Genomic DNA, 14,701 nt, shown 5'->3' with positions numbered 1-14,701 from the left:
AAAAAATAATAATGTTCTGATAAAATGTCCTGATAAAATACCCAAAAAAGTTGTTTGTTTAAAGGTTCTTAATTATATTGGTGTCAGAGGCATGCTGACTCTAACTAAGGGTCTGCGTCTTGGAATTGTTTTCTCAAAATGAACTGGAACAAGCGAAATGAGATGAGAAATGTCCTGGAAAAAATTGACAAATAAACTGTCCCGGAATAAAGTTATAAACTAAGACAATAAATTTTCTTTCGGGTTTAAAAAATTTTGTCCCGGATAACATCATCTTGTCTTGAATAAAAAAAATAGCGAGACACAGATGTTTAACTTTAACAAATGAATGATGATTAAAAGTATGAAAGGCCTAGATTTGTTTTCATTTATTTTACAAAGAAAAAAAAAAATTTTTTTTTCTAAAAAATATTGAAATTTCTTTGGTAAGGTAAAAAAATATTGAAATTTCTTTATAACATCTAGGTAAGAAAAAATGTTTAAATATATAGTGTTTTATTAAAACTAAAATTGATTGGTTTTTCTGATATAACATGTGAAGGCTCCAGGGGAAAAAAAATGAGATTCCAAATTTGCCTGTAAAAATTGTGTTAGTACCATCTAGTAGCATTTTTTATCGCCTTTCAGAATATTGTATTGTGAAAGGAAAAAAACAATGGCAATCCTACAAAAAATGTGTTTTAAAACTGCCTATCCCATCCCTTTACAGCGTGGCGTCATACATTGTTTCTCTTTAATTTTTTTACTGTAAGTTATTGCTTAAATTAGTATTAATTGAACATTAATATATATTATTATGAATTTTATTGATTAAAAAATATTTAAGAATGATAAATACACGTTATTACCAATTAATGGACTTTATTCTACTAAGTCTGTATCTCAGAATAGTTATTTTTTATACGCACTTAATATTATTTTATACGTACTTAATATTTTATACGCACTTAATATTATTTTATACGCACTTAATATGCGCAAATGTTTTTATCAGTTGTGAAAGTTTCTTTTGCTCAAAATGAGATTTTTGGTTATCTCATCGTCTTTCCCCTGGACTCTTCATGTATATATTTCCTATATAATATTTTTATTACCATTCTGAAAAGTCAAGTATTGTTAAAACAAATATTGTTGAAAAATTATTAATGTTAAAAAGTTTTAAAATTTAAAAATATGAGGCTTATGTTTACTATTTTTCTTTGTTTTTTTTATTGTTTTTTTTCTTTTTTTTCCTTCTGTTTCTTTTTTTTCCTTCTGCAAGCTGCAAATTAAAGGTCAATTAGTTTAGAAAGAATTGTTCCTAGTTTCCTACACTTGTAGTTTATTTTTATAATAGATTTAACAATAGTTAAAAGGATTAACTCAGGGTACTTTGGATTTGATAAAAAAATAATGGTATCTGAAATACTTTAAACCCTTTAAAAAAAAAGTAAAAAAAAAGTAAAAAGAAAAGAAAAGAAAATAAGTTAAAAACTTTTAAATTTCTTGAAGTTTGTAATGTTCTTCTTATATCCACTTCGAACATTTAAAAAACTTTAAATAAAAAAGTTTTACATTGTTAACCTTAAGTTTTTTAAAGATAAAATTTTCACTTTGTCTTACCCTTACCTGTGTTCAATTGATTGTTAAATTTTTGTTAAAAATATTCATAAATATTCTTTTTTATTCTTAGTATTGGAAGAATTACAGGACGATTACCTCGGGAGTTGGCTGATGAAGTTGTTGGTTCACTTTTAGAGTTATTCAAGTTAGTTAAAGTTGATATGATCAGAAATCTTTATAATGTCTCATCAACATTGTTTTTATCATTAGAATTGTTTGCATCATTATCAGGTTAACTCTTTTGAATTTGTGGTTAAAGAAAAATTAAATGCTGATTCAAAAATTTGTACTCTTTATATTTATAGTTTGATTTCTGTTTTAGTTATACCGAATTAGATTATGCATGGCATGGAGGTATTTTTTCTTTTATTTTGTTGTTTTTTAATTTTTGCTATTGCAGTTTTTATTACAGTATTTTAAAGTTTTGTTATTGTTGCTGCTTTCAGTCATTGTTTTTATTCATTTTTTCTATAGAATAAGTATTTATTTTTGTTACTAATTTTATCAACACAGTATTTTAGATTTTTTTATAAAAGCTAAGAGGCAACCTTTAAATGTTTTTTTTTGGAGATAATTGTTGATTTTTTTAAATTTTTAACCAATTGTTTAAATATTTTTAGGGTGTTTGGCCCTTGCTGAACTTGGTAGAAGAGGTTTATTGCTTCCAAACAGGCTGCATGAGGGTATTTCCTTAAAAAAGAACTTTTATTTAATGTTATCAATATAATTTTTGCTAACTTTTATTAACTAAAAGGTAAAAATTTCATTTAGTTGTGCCTATAATTTTGAAAGCATTACTGTATGATGAACGAAGGGGCTCTTACAGTGTTGGCAAGTTTCTGTGTTTATTTAAAAGCATTTGTAAAGAACCATTTCTTGTTAAACTAAATTTTTTACTGGAGTAAGTGATTTTAACTATAAGAAAATAATAAAATAACACTACTATAGGTTCACATGTTCGAGATGCAGCTTGTTATGTATGCTGGTCTTTTGCAAGAGCATATGAACCAGAACAAATTAGTGCATATATATTGGATATTGCTGCGTAAGATTTCATCAATTATTTTGATTTACTAATATATTATATTAATGAACAATTTTCATAACTTCATATTTGGCAAGTGTTTTTTTTTTTCAAATAAATTTGTGCTTAACATATTTTTAATCTGAGTCAGATGATAAATCATAATTTTATGGTGTTACATTTAGTTCTTTGCTGATTGTAACAGTATTTGATCGAGAAGTTAGCTGTCGGAGGGCTGCATCGGTACTTATTCTTAAAACATTTCATTTGAACATTAAAAAGTTTGTGAATTGTTAGCATTTTTATATTTTTCTCTATAATAATGAATTCTAAATTATATCTAGTAGGTTGGTTTATATTTACTAGTTTTAATATTTTGTTTCCATTTTCTCTTCTTTTTTTTCCATCTTCTAGTTTTATCTTTCTCTTAAAAATCTCTTCATAAGCTTTTTTATAAGTATCTCTTTTTTTATAAGTATCTCCTTTTTTATAAATATCTATTTATTATACTTCATACTATATTTATATTGAGCAGATCTTTTTCCTTTAACAATAAGACCAGTTTAAAATGTAATTCATTAGGCTTAATATTTAAATTCATTATTGATTCTTTAGGCAGCCTTTCAAGAGAATGTTTAAAATGTAATTTGTTAGGTTTAATATTTAAATTCGATTCTTTAGGCAGCCTTTCAAGAGAATGTTGGAAGACAAGTAAATTTTATTTGTATTTTAGTTTTTTTATTTTAGCTTTTTTTGTATTTTAAAGTTGTTCTATTTTAAAAATTCAATTTTTAAGGGTTCATTCCCACATGGTATTGAAATTGTAACAGCAGCAGATTATTTTGCAGTTGGGAATTGTACATATTGCTACCACAATTTGTGGTAAGTATATTTCTCATTTTCATAACACAGTATAAACTGAATGAATTTACACTTTTTAAAAAATTATTTCTTATTTTGTTTTTAATATATTTTTTTCTTAACTTATAAAAGTTTGATCTAAAGAGTATTTATTATTAGTTTCTTTGCAAGAAACTTTATAAATTTATAAGAATGTAGAATAGGGTGGTTTTTTTTTGTTTTTTTTTAATTTGATGTTGCACACCGTCTTATTTGGTGAGGTTCAATAAAAAAAGTTAACAGATAATTTTTTTTTGCAAACTGATGATGGGAAGTGGTCCCCCACACCTGCTTTGTAACCCCTTCATAACCCCGTTTTTGTCTAAAATGACATATTTCTAAAATGTATTAAGATCAGTTAGTGTCAGTGTTACATGCATCAGTTTTACTTATTAGGGTTATAAAAATTATAAGAATGTATATAGCAATGACCTATCCCCAGACTCCACCCTAGAAATGATAGGTCCTGGACCTGTTTTTTAAGCCCTTTTGAGACCCGTTTTTGTCTAAAATAATATGTTTCAGAAATCTATTAAAATCAGCTTGTGCCACTGTTGTATGCATCAGTTTTACTTATTAGGGTGATAACAATAAAACAAATTTATATAGCAGTGACCTATTCCCACACCACACCCTCAGGGCGCCAGGACCCGGACCTGTTTCTTAAGCCCTTTTGAGACCTGTTTTTTTCGAAAATGATAAATTTCTGAAATGTTTTTAAACAAACTATTGCCAGTGTTACGTGCACCAGTTTTACTTTTAGGGTGACGACAACTGTATGAATGTATATGGTGGGGGTAACTTGGGGCAAGGGGAAGGGGTAAAGATACAAAAAGCTGTTATAAGTACTTAAAAAAGGTCCTTTTTTAACATTTCTTCAGTTTTTGTAATTGTGAGTACCAGTGGCCCATATGCCCAGAATGGTGTCCCTCTACCAGCCATTTCTACCTCAGCCATAATTGAAATTTATAAATTTAAAAATAACAAAAAATATTGTGAATGAAACTTTTAAAAGAATTAAAATTTTTCTTACGCCTTTAAGAAACATATTACAAATAACAAATTTTAAAATTATTTGGATGAAATAACATACATAATTTAATCAAACCTTGACATATAACTAAATTAAAATATAACAGAAAAACAAGATTAAATTGTTGTTATTTGGAATGATTATGACTTAACTGTTTCTTTGTAGCTTCAGTTGAAAAAAGTTTTCTATGATACTCAACTACTTGGTAGAGAAGCTGACGTTGATTATCATTTTTTGTCAAAACTTCATTAAAGTCAGTGGCTAATTTAACTGCCCATTCTGCACAGTCATTAACCACTTTCATGGCACAAACTATCTTACAAGCAGACTTGGAGTCATCACGATTAGCCCAAGTTTTAGGAGACGATGTCAAGAGTTCTTTTGGTAGATTGAGAGAGTCAAACAAGTTCATTGAGCGTCGTGTAACAAAGTTAGCTATAGAAAGTTTAGAGAATGTATAAATCTTGTTTGGAGCAAGTCTTCTATTGTCACCTGGCAATGGTTCTTTTTGTAAGGCATTTACAATATCCATTTTCTCTTCAACAGAAATTTTATCACTGAATAATTGGAGAGCAGCTAGATCTTTACTTAAATACCATAACTGAAGTTTAATTTTATTTTTGGCAACATTTGCAACTTTGCTGTCAACTTGACAATAGTTCTCAATTACTTTATAAAGAAGGAGATCATTTATTGGTGCTTCTGTTGTGAGAGGTGCTGAAAACTAGAAACATGCATATATTGTGGTTATGAAGAGACATATTCTTCTTAAAATCCCAATTTCTTTCTTTGTGATATTCAACTGATGACAAAAACCAAAAACTTTTAAACAGTATATACCTTTAGCCATCCATCTTGCACGATGGTAAGCCCCAGGAATGCAAATAGTTATTGTATCATTATTTTCTCCCAAAAGGAGAAGAGCTAGTCTTCCGAATTCTTTATAATCATCACGTGCCCCATTATGACTTCCTGTATTACTTGCTGTTGTGTCAAAGCAAAGACCTGCAAGATGCTCCTTAACGCCAGGCCATTCATGAATGAACTCATCTACCTTTTGTCTCATTAGAGGGCCAGTACTAGCAGGTATCTCAGGGATCCCTAATAATTTCTCAATATCCAAACCAGATGCAACAATTGGCAGACATTCACGTCTGGTTCTAACAACATTCGACAACATTTTGCCATCAAAATGAGCAAAAGTGGAACCAAGGGTTGAAAATTTTTTCTTACTGCTATTGCAAGAGATTCATGGGATGTAGTTTGAGCTTCCATTAGAGTGGAACGTGAAAATGTTAGTTTATTTACATCAATACCGATTGCAGCTAGGGCTGGTGTGACAACCATCATTGCTTGTTGTGGTGTTATTTTTGTTCGGTCTAATGCTGCATGAAAGAGTTGATTGTCAAGAATACAATGTTTGGATATTGTAATCGAGAGATGGCTAGTGCCCATAGTAGAATGTTTTGAATTATTTGGACGATTAAAAGCTTTTTGTGTTTGAATTGACATATTGCAGTCAGAATTTTCATCCAAAGAGTAATCTGAATTGTAATCCATTAATGTATCTGTAGATATAATCTTACTTTCTTTATGTTGTTCAAAGCGCCTTTTTTCTTCAAGCTTGCGTTTTCTGTATTTTACAACTGCTTTCTTATACATTAAGTCTTCCGATGTCATTAACATCTTTCGGGGACCTCTCTGGTCTATTAGAAATTGTTTATCTTCATTTATCTTGATGAGACAATCCCATTCACCATGGGCAATATCAAAAAGTGTATTCATCTTGGTAGTGAATTTTTCTTGATAGCTATGTTGAGTAGCTGATTTTCTACTTCTGTGCTTAGACACTTGGACATGTTGCTTGTGAATACTCTTTAGTTTAGCAACTACATTAGGCTTTGCTATAGTTGGAATATTAGCTTTAAACCAGAAAATCATAACTTCATCTGCAACTGTGTTACAGGATATTGAAAGAGTTGACTTTTTGATTATCATTTCATAAAAAACTCTACGTAGGGCAACACCACTTGTTGGCAACTGACTCATCTATTGTTGAGATAATATGTCCAACTAGCCAAACATTTGTAGTTGAGCGTGTTGTTTTCTCTGAAGCAGCCATCTTCTTAAGTTATATTTTTATACTTTTTTTACTATAATAGAAAGAATATAATAGAAATTTAACATATATACATATTTATATATATATATATATATGTATGTATATATATATATATATATATATATATATATATATATATATATATATATATATATATATATATATATATATATATATATATATATGATACACCCCCCCCTATTTTCCCTACATATTTCAATAATGAAATCAAAATATCCATTTAGGAGCGATTTTTGGTAAATAATGCTGAGGGGGTAAATCTAAATTTGTTTGTACTTTCCAGTCTTCTGTGAACTATCTATGTTGTAACATTCTAATACTTTATATTATTTTTTTTAGATCAATTTATAGCAGTATTTTGTATGAAATAAAAATAGAATTACAAGATTAAGATATTAGACAAGTTTTGGTCAATTTAGGGTTCCGAAATAGGGTTTGGGGGACCAATTCCCATTTTCAGTTTGCAAAAAAATTTTAACTGTATACTTTTTATATCAGACCTCACCAAATAAGAGGTTGTGCAATTTAAAATTTAAAAAAAATTTTTTTTCCATATAAAAAAAAACCACCCTAATGTAGAAGTTATAAATTTTCTTTGCAAGAAACTTTATAAATTTAAAAGTTGGAAAATTTTGAATTGTTTATTGTTTTTCTATCTTTAATACTTGTTTATCGTTTTTCATTTATCTGCTTTTAGTGTTTACTTAGCTGGTTTTGAAGAGTATACTGCCAAACTAATTGATCATCTTCTCAATGTAAAAGTTGCTCATTGGGATAGGTAAATTTATTTCTTCATTGATATAGATGAGGTATTATTTGATTGTCAGGCAATGCTGGATTAAAGGTCCATTTGGCTGTCATAAACAAAATACTTACTACTCACAGCCCCTGGGGGCTGTGAGTAGTGAAAATTTTGGGATCTCTTATTCCCCACTTAATTTGAAAATAATTATCAATTTAATCATAAACTAAAAAAAATAACTCTTGACAAACATTTCTTTTAAAGCGGTGTGAGCTTCATCAAAATTTAATTCATGTAAAAGAGTTTTTTTCAATTGTCATTTTAAAAATTTCATTTAAATGACTTTTTAATATTAAGAATTGAAGATCTTTCTTAACACTTTTTGAAAATACTCTGCATTACAGTTAGTAAGAAGTGTGGTGCAGAACACCACATTAATTCTAACTTATTTCAATAAATTGTTTGCAAATATTCAATAGGTGGTGTATTTTTCTTACTCTCCATGAATTTAAAAACTAAACCATTAAATTTTAGGGCACATCTAAGCAGTATTGTATCTAGTTTGCATCTAAGTAAGCATCTAAGTTGTATCAAGTTAAACATAAGGCTTTAACTGCACAAAGAATATCAGGTTGAAAAAATGTCAGTTGCCATTGGTTTAAAAGAAGTAATTATAAAATGTTTAGTCCAATTTGTATGCAGATTCTTCCTTTACAATGGGTGTGATGGATGATATTAAAAAAGTAAATATGGTGGGTAGGTATGGATGATATCAAAAGAAATTCAAAAACAGATGTACATAAAATATAAAAATGCATACTTTTATACAAAATGTAAGAAAAAAGAGAGGGAAAATTTGTAAAAACATTTTTATTACACCAGCAATAACAGAAATAGATGAATAAAATAATATGATAGTCTATAGTTGTGTCTTTAACATACTATTTACAAGTAAGCTCTTACTATCTGACAATAATTTATTTATATCATCTGTAAAGTGAAAGTTTTTAACTAATATTGACAGCCCAATTTACAGCAATAGACAATAATTGATTTCTTTCTAAAACTCTCAATTAATTGTTTGTTATTTAAAAATGTATTCTGTCATTGTATAAATTTTCATCATTTCAGATTTCCTTTTAAAGTTTTTTATTTTATTTTATTTTTTTTATTTTTATATTTTATAGTGAAATTCGCATATTGACATCAATGGCTCTTCATAACTTAACTGATGTATCACCTCAGTACATGATGGAAAAAGGTCAATCTTTTTTTTGGTTAAAAACAAACTAATTTTTGGTTTTAATAAATTCTATTCCATCATAAATAAAACTTCATTATCAAATGTAAATTTCAGATTAAAAGCATAAATTTGAAAATAAGAAAACTATTTATCAATTAAACCTGTCTTGTTTTTTGGTTTTCAATTTTGCAGTAATTTATGTATGTAGTAATTTCAGCAATAAACACTAAAAATCCTGAAAATAATCCTGAGAGTTCAATTCTTTCAAAAGATTGATATCATGAAGTGTGAAGAGTTATGAAATTCACAACTTCATCAATTTAAAAATGTTTTTAGTGCTACCTGTGTTGCTCTTGAAAACTTCTTCAATTGATGTTTGCACCAAGCATGGCTCTATTCTTGCATTATCTGAAGTTGTGTATGCGTTATATTTACAATCTAAGAAAATGTGAGCTTACTTTTTTTTTTTTTTTTTTAAATCAATACTTGTTTAATTATTGTTTTTGTTACTTAATAATTTTCATGATTACAATTTTAATTTTTTCTAACATTCCTAGAGGGACAGAGTTTCTTTTACAAGATTCTATTTTAGAAGAATTCTATTCAATGGTTGCTAAGGTACTTGAGAAGCTACATCCATTTAATATTTATGTTATTGATTTCCTGATATTTTGTATTTATGTAATGTATGTAAATGTATGTAATAATTTTTATAATAACTACACAATTTTTTTTTTTATAGCTACGCAAAAGCAATAAGTTTAGGTATGTCAAAATCAGTAATAAAATAGTAAAATGCAATAATTTTTTAAGTATGCATAAGAATTTAATAGTCTTTCATTTATATTAGCTTCCTTGCTATGTATTATGTTATCTATGTATAGAAAAATTTCATTGCTTTCCTTGCTCTATAATGTTATCTCTGTTATGCTGTTTTAAGAAGTAATCTCTATTATGTTATCACTGTTATGTTGTCTTTTTAAAAAATATTTTATTTAGGGGAGTTGACGGAGAGCACTTAAGAAAAGCAGGTTTTGTTTTTGGTTTTCATTTCTTAATAAAATTAGTTAAAAAATATTTACTAAAAATGATATTTTGGATGAGCTTTAATTTCATATTTTAGTGTGCTGCATGATTGAAAAATTTTCTTATTCTGAAATCCCTGTTAAAAATGTGGCTGTGTTAGGTATTTCTTTACTTTAAGATCGATTTGATGAATGTTACATGGTCTTTTGTTTTATCATGTATTTATTATGTAATTATTATATAATTCAATTTTAAAACTTTGAAATTTAAATTAAAAAAGTCAGTTGCATTTTGACTTAGAAATTAAAATCAAATTGATTCAAAGTCAGTTTTTAAGAAAATAAATTTGAAAAGTGTTTGAAAAAGATATAAAAAGTTAAAATCCAACTTTCAAAGTTTTTTTCCATATAAAACATAATTGGCTTTTAAATTCAACTAATCGAAATCTGTTATGTCAATTCAATTAAACATATCTTAGTAAAGTTTAAATATGTTCGGTATAAAGCATAAAAACCTAATAAATGTGAAAGTAGAGAAATGGACTTTTTATTTAAAGTAAAATAATTCTAATGTTTTTACTAATATACATTTTAGATAGATAATTTATATAGTTTAACAAATGAATTAGTATATAATTTAATGCTTTAAGTAATATACATTTTAAATAAATTGTTACTTAATATATTTGAAGTCATAAAATGTGTCTTTTTTTTTTTTTTTTTTTTTTTTTGAAAATGTGAAATTTGCTTAACTCTGGTACTGCAAAAGTGATATATCTTCAAAGTTATTCTAATGAAGATAAAATACTTCAAAGAATTTTTTTCTGCAGACATCTAATAAAATTTTTAATTTTAATTTTGGTAGCCTCCATAACCTTGCAGATTACATTCATATTAATTTGATGCTTCTTTTAATGAAATTTTTTAATCTTTAATTATTTTGCAAAGTTTTTTGTTTTTTTCATTTTTGGTTTAATAATTGCCCAGTACTTTTCAATAACTCTCAGTTTTGCACAATTTGGAAGGTCAGCTATTTTAAGCAAACGTCCATATAACTTTGTTCATACCATTCCATTGCCATTTTACCATAATGACTTGATGCCAAGTCAGGCCAGAACACAGGTCCATTATCAGGTAGTTTAATGAGAGATAAAAGCTGTTTTTGTAAGCATACATTAATATATTTTTCTAGTAAATGTGGACTCACAAATATATGGTGCGGATTTTTTGCCACAACTGTAAATAGCTTGCCTAATCAAAGCTTTTACTTAGCAAACTTATTGTGTTTTCTTTATTTAAATTTCTTATCTGCTTCTCCTCTATATTTGGAAATATAATATTTTGTGATTTGAAAGAATGAAGAATGTATTAATTTAAACTTTTGCAACAAAACTGTGAGAAAATCCATATCTTTTTGCATCTTGCCTTTGTGAGAGGCTGGATGAATCTTGAAACCATTAACAAGTTTACTTTCTTTTTTTTCTTGAAAACCCTCTTTTCTTCCACCATCAGATTTGTGTCTGATTGATTTTGTTTGAGAAAAATGTTGAATTACACAACCTATGGTGTAATGATAAATTTTCAACTCTTGTTGTTGAATTGAAGCTTCTAATAGGATTTTACAAATATTTATTTCAAACAATTTTTTCTCTTAAATTTCTTGCTAACATCTTCTTCTTAAAACTAATTTTTATCTTTATGGAAAACTAAAATATTTTAAAACAAAAATATTTTTTCAAAAAATTCGTTAGTACAGTCACTGAAAAAAAGATGTATTTATTATTTCACATTTATTTCTTTTACATGCTTTATTAGATAGATAAATGTAATTGCATAAAGTATGTTTTCTTTTACAAATGAATAACCTTTGATGGTGGGTTACAAATGAACAACTTTTAATATGGTAGTGGGTCACAATTAAAAATCTTTTAGGGATTTTTTTGTGATATAAACCCCATTTAATGTACTTTTTTGCATAAGTTGTATTTTTTTGTTTTTATTGTTATAAATATTGTTGTAAATTTTTTATGTTGTAAATTTTTTTGCATAGATGACTGGATGTTTGTGATTGAAGATTCTTTATCACAGACCCTTGTAGATGTTCAGGTTTTAGTTTTCTGTAATTTAATAAAACTGCATTTTTGCTGAAACGTTTCTCTTTCACATTATTTTATATAAAAGTCTTTGTATACTATTTCTTCATATAGAAAACTGCTTGCAATGCTCTTGCACCGTTTTGTTTGCAGTACTTGCAGAATAACCCATGTCTGGCTTATAGTAAGTTTTCACAAATAAAAAAATATTAAGTATTATAAATAATAATGGTGATGTTTTTTAAATTTAATTTCTAGATGATGTTTTGAAGAAGATCTGTTCACAGCTACATTCTTCCAATAAGTTTGTTAGGTAAAGATTTAAGAATATAAGTTATTTATGAGTTTTGTTTTACTGTATTATACTACTAAAATGTATGTATGTATGTATGTATGTATGTATGTATGTATGTATGCATGCATGCATGCATGCATGTATGTATGTATGTATGTATGTATGTATGTATGTATGTATGTATGTATGTATGTATGTATGTATGAATGTATATGTATGTATGACAACAAACATATGAACAATTTTTTTTTTGTAAATAAAGTCTCTCAACTCTCTATCATTAAAATCAAGAAAATTAATGCTTTTGTTTTAAAAAGCTTTTTTTAAAGGTGTAACAAATTAAATAAACAAATTAAATTGTTTAAATTTCATTTTGCAGTTACAAAACATTCAACATTTTTTCAGTTAAAAATGGGTGTTTAACTTTACTGGTATGTTTTTGAAATTTAGATTGTAAAAATGATAGGAACAAATATGTAAGATTTTTCTAGAGGGGAAAACAAAAAACTTCTGATGTTGAGTTTATAATTAAAACTTTCTTTCTAGAATGGGGTTTGCCAATGCACTAGGAGTCTTACCAAAATTTATGCTGATTGAACAAGTTAATCAGATTTTGGACTTGCTTATTACTTCAAGTTTAACTACTAATAACAAACTTAATGATGGGATATTTGCTGAAGCTAGAATGAATTCAATCACTTCTATTGTAAAGTGAGGAGTTAAAAAAAGTCTATAAGTAAAAGTTTTTTCTTTTTTCTTTTTAGTTTTTGTTAAAAAATATAAAGAAAGTAATATACGACTTTTTTTCCAGAATTTGTTTAACTGCAGGCTTAGCTAATGTTGGAGATTATGAGCGTTTATATGATTGCTTCTTCACAGCCCTACAAGACTACACAGTTGATAGTAGAGGAGATGTTGGAGCATGGTAGTGGGTTTTTTTTCTTTTTTGTTTTAAATTCATTTAAACTTAAAATAATGATAGCTTTATTAAACTTAAAATAATGATAGCTTTATTAAACTTAAAATAATGATAGCTTTATTAAAACTGTGTGCAGCAAATAAAAAGTAGTTTCTGTTTTTTTTTATTCATATTTTTTTTCACCCTTAGAATTTAACAAAAATGATATTTTAGAATTTAATTATATAGCTATAAAAGTAAGTATATATATATAAAAGAAAATAGAAAGAATATACGAAAGATTTTGTTTTATTTTTTTAGGGTTCGTGAGTCTGCCATGTCAGCTTTAGTTGACTTTTCAATTCTTGTTCTCAGCACTGGATTTTCTATTCCAAAAGATATGTAAGTTGTGCTTTAATTCTGCTTCATTTTCTGAAATTTTAAAAAAATTTTTAGTTGATTTTTTTAAAAAATATTATAAAAGGTAATTCCTATTTTCTATTGCATCAGAAAATCATTGAAAGACATCATTAAGTGGGATCACACATCAATTACAACATTTTGTGCAAATAATCATATTTTTAGATAGCTTATTATATTTTAAGGGAAAATCCTTGGTAGAAATTTTTGTTAGCCAGTTAAGTTATTCAAATAACCATCTTTTACTCATCTCTAGATCTACAAAAATCATCTGCTGTCTTGTTCAGCAGTGTTCAGAGAAGATTGATCGAACTCGAGAATGTGCTGGAAATGCTCTTGTAAAGTTTTTGTATCACAGGTGATTACTTATTGGGTTTATTAATGGTTCCATATGTTGATAACTTTCTAGAGTTGATCAGTAAAAAATAATTTTTTTTTCAGCCCTGGGGTTATATATATACCAAGTTATGAAGAATTGTTTAAACTTCTTCCAGAGTAAGTGTTGTTTTATTAAAAAAAATTTTCTCTGTGCAAAAAAAGTTTTCAAATGAAAGACAGTTGTACTACCCTCGTATATAATAGCAAGACAAATATTTACTACTTTTATAATCAATGTTAACTATTTTTTTAAAAGTCTATTGCTATATTATTATATCAATGTGTTACAATAATGAATAAAAGTAGAATAGTTAATTTTTATGAATCCTCTGGCTTCTGATTCTTAGATCTTTGTGCTCTTCCCTAAACTGGTCAGCACCCTTAGAAGCATATGGTGCAATATCAAAGTTGCTGAGAATACATGTTTATCAGTATCATGTTCTCCTCGGTTTGTGTGTCAGTGTTGGTGGAATCACCGAATCTCTGGTAATTTCTTAACAGTTTTTAATTTCTTAACAAATTTATATTTAAAACCAAAATTTAAATAAAAACTGAAGAAACTGAGAAAAACCAAGAAAAATAATCTAGCTAATGAATAATAAATAGATAATAAACAATAGATTGCTTACAAAGTATGTGTTTAATGAACAATAGATTGCTGTTTAATGAAGTGATTGTTGACAATGAGAAAATGGAAAATGGAAGCTGACTAAATTTTGCACTGAGATTTTTCTTAATTTCCAGGCTGATATGATACTTCGAGGCTGAATAAGGTGGCTTAAACTGATAAACTTTAAAAGAATAATAGTATCAAGTATTGTAGTATGGGATTTATATCTTTAGGTAAGATGTTCTTCAGATGGTCTACTTGACTTTTTTTCTGACATCCAAGACAAGTAAGTCAA

At 27.1% G+C, this 14,701-nt stretch overlaps 1 protein-coding gene across 6 annotated transcripts in view; it reads left to right on the top strand.

Moving 5' to 3' along the window:
- Nucleotides 1-14,701, top strand: part of LOC149878914 (tubulin-specific chaperone D-like) — a 47,504-nt gene that overhangs the window by 19,492 nt on the left and 13,311 nt on the right. For 5 of the 6 annotated variants that reach the window (XM_090071328.1, XM_090071327.1, XM_090071329.1 and 2 more), the window contains 25 exons: nucleotides 1,673-1,747; nucleotides 1,925-1,956; nucleotides 2,223-2,285; nucleotides 2,374-2,433; nucleotides 2,551-2,647; nucleotides 2,812-2,869; nucleotides 3,308-3,337; nucleotides 3,423-3,508; nucleotides 7,400-7,480; nucleotides 8,632-8,705; nucleotides 9,024-9,135; nucleotides 9,245-9,305; nucleotides 9,430-9,452; nucleotides 9,687-9,718; nucleotides 9,811-9,873; nucleotides 11,763-11,818; nucleotides 11,920-11,989; nucleotides 12,064-12,118; nucleotides 12,647-12,811; nucleotides 12,912-13,025; nucleotides 13,320-13,400; nucleotides 13,675-13,776; nucleotides 13,860-13,913; nucleotides 14,144-14,282; nucleotides 14,640-14,692. In XM_090071328.1, coding sequence (XP_089927454.1) covers nucleotides 1,673-1,747; nucleotides 1,925-1,956; nucleotides 2,223-2,285; nucleotides 2,374-2,433; nucleotides 2,551-2,647; nucleotides 2,812-2,869; nucleotides 3,308-3,337; nucleotides 3,423-3,508; nucleotides 7,400-7,480; nucleotides 8,632-8,705; nucleotides 9,024-9,135; nucleotides 9,245-9,305; nucleotides 9,430-9,452; nucleotides 9,687-9,718; nucleotides 9,811-9,873; nucleotides 11,763-11,818; nucleotides 11,920-11,989; nucleotides 12,064-12,118; nucleotides 12,647-12,811; nucleotides 12,912-13,025; nucleotides 13,320-13,400; nucleotides 13,675-13,776; nucleotides 13,860-13,913; nucleotides 14,144-14,282; nucleotides 14,640-14,692 — 1,836 coding nt within the window. Of the gene's footprint in view, nucleotides 1-1,672; nucleotides 1,748-1,924; nucleotides 1,957-2,222; nucleotides 2,286-2,373; nucleotides 2,434-2,550; nucleotides 2,648-2,811; nucleotides 2,870-3,307; nucleotides 3,338-3,422; nucleotides 3,509-7,399; nucleotides 7,481-8,631; nucleotides 8,706-9,023; nucleotides 9,136-9,244; nucleotides 9,306-9,429; nucleotides 9,453-9,686; nucleotides 9,719-9,810; nucleotides 9,874-11,762; nucleotides 11,819-11,919; nucleotides 11,990-12,063; nucleotides 12,119-12,646; nucleotides 12,812-12,911; nucleotides 13,026-13,319; nucleotides 13,401-13,674; nucleotides 13,777-13,859; nucleotides 13,914-14,143; nucleotides 14,283-14,450; nucleotides 14,693-14,701 lie in introns of all 6 variants that reach the window. The other variant, XR_016446812.1, reaches the window with a different exon arrangement.

Source organism: Hydra viridissima, unplaced genomic scaffold, assembly GCF_058129835.1.
Source record: "Hydra viridissima isolate aposymbiotic clone 2 unplaced genomic scaffold, HvirCarnegie_v1 scaffold_14, whole genome shotgun sequence".
In the NCBI taxonomy this organism is placed as follows: domain Eukaryota; kingdom Metazoa; phylum Cnidaria; class Hydrozoa; order Anthoathecata; family Hydridae; genus Hydra; species Hydra viridissima.
The sequence above is the reverse complement of the archived record's forward strand: the minus strand, read 5'-3'. Positions and strand labels throughout refer to the sequence as shown.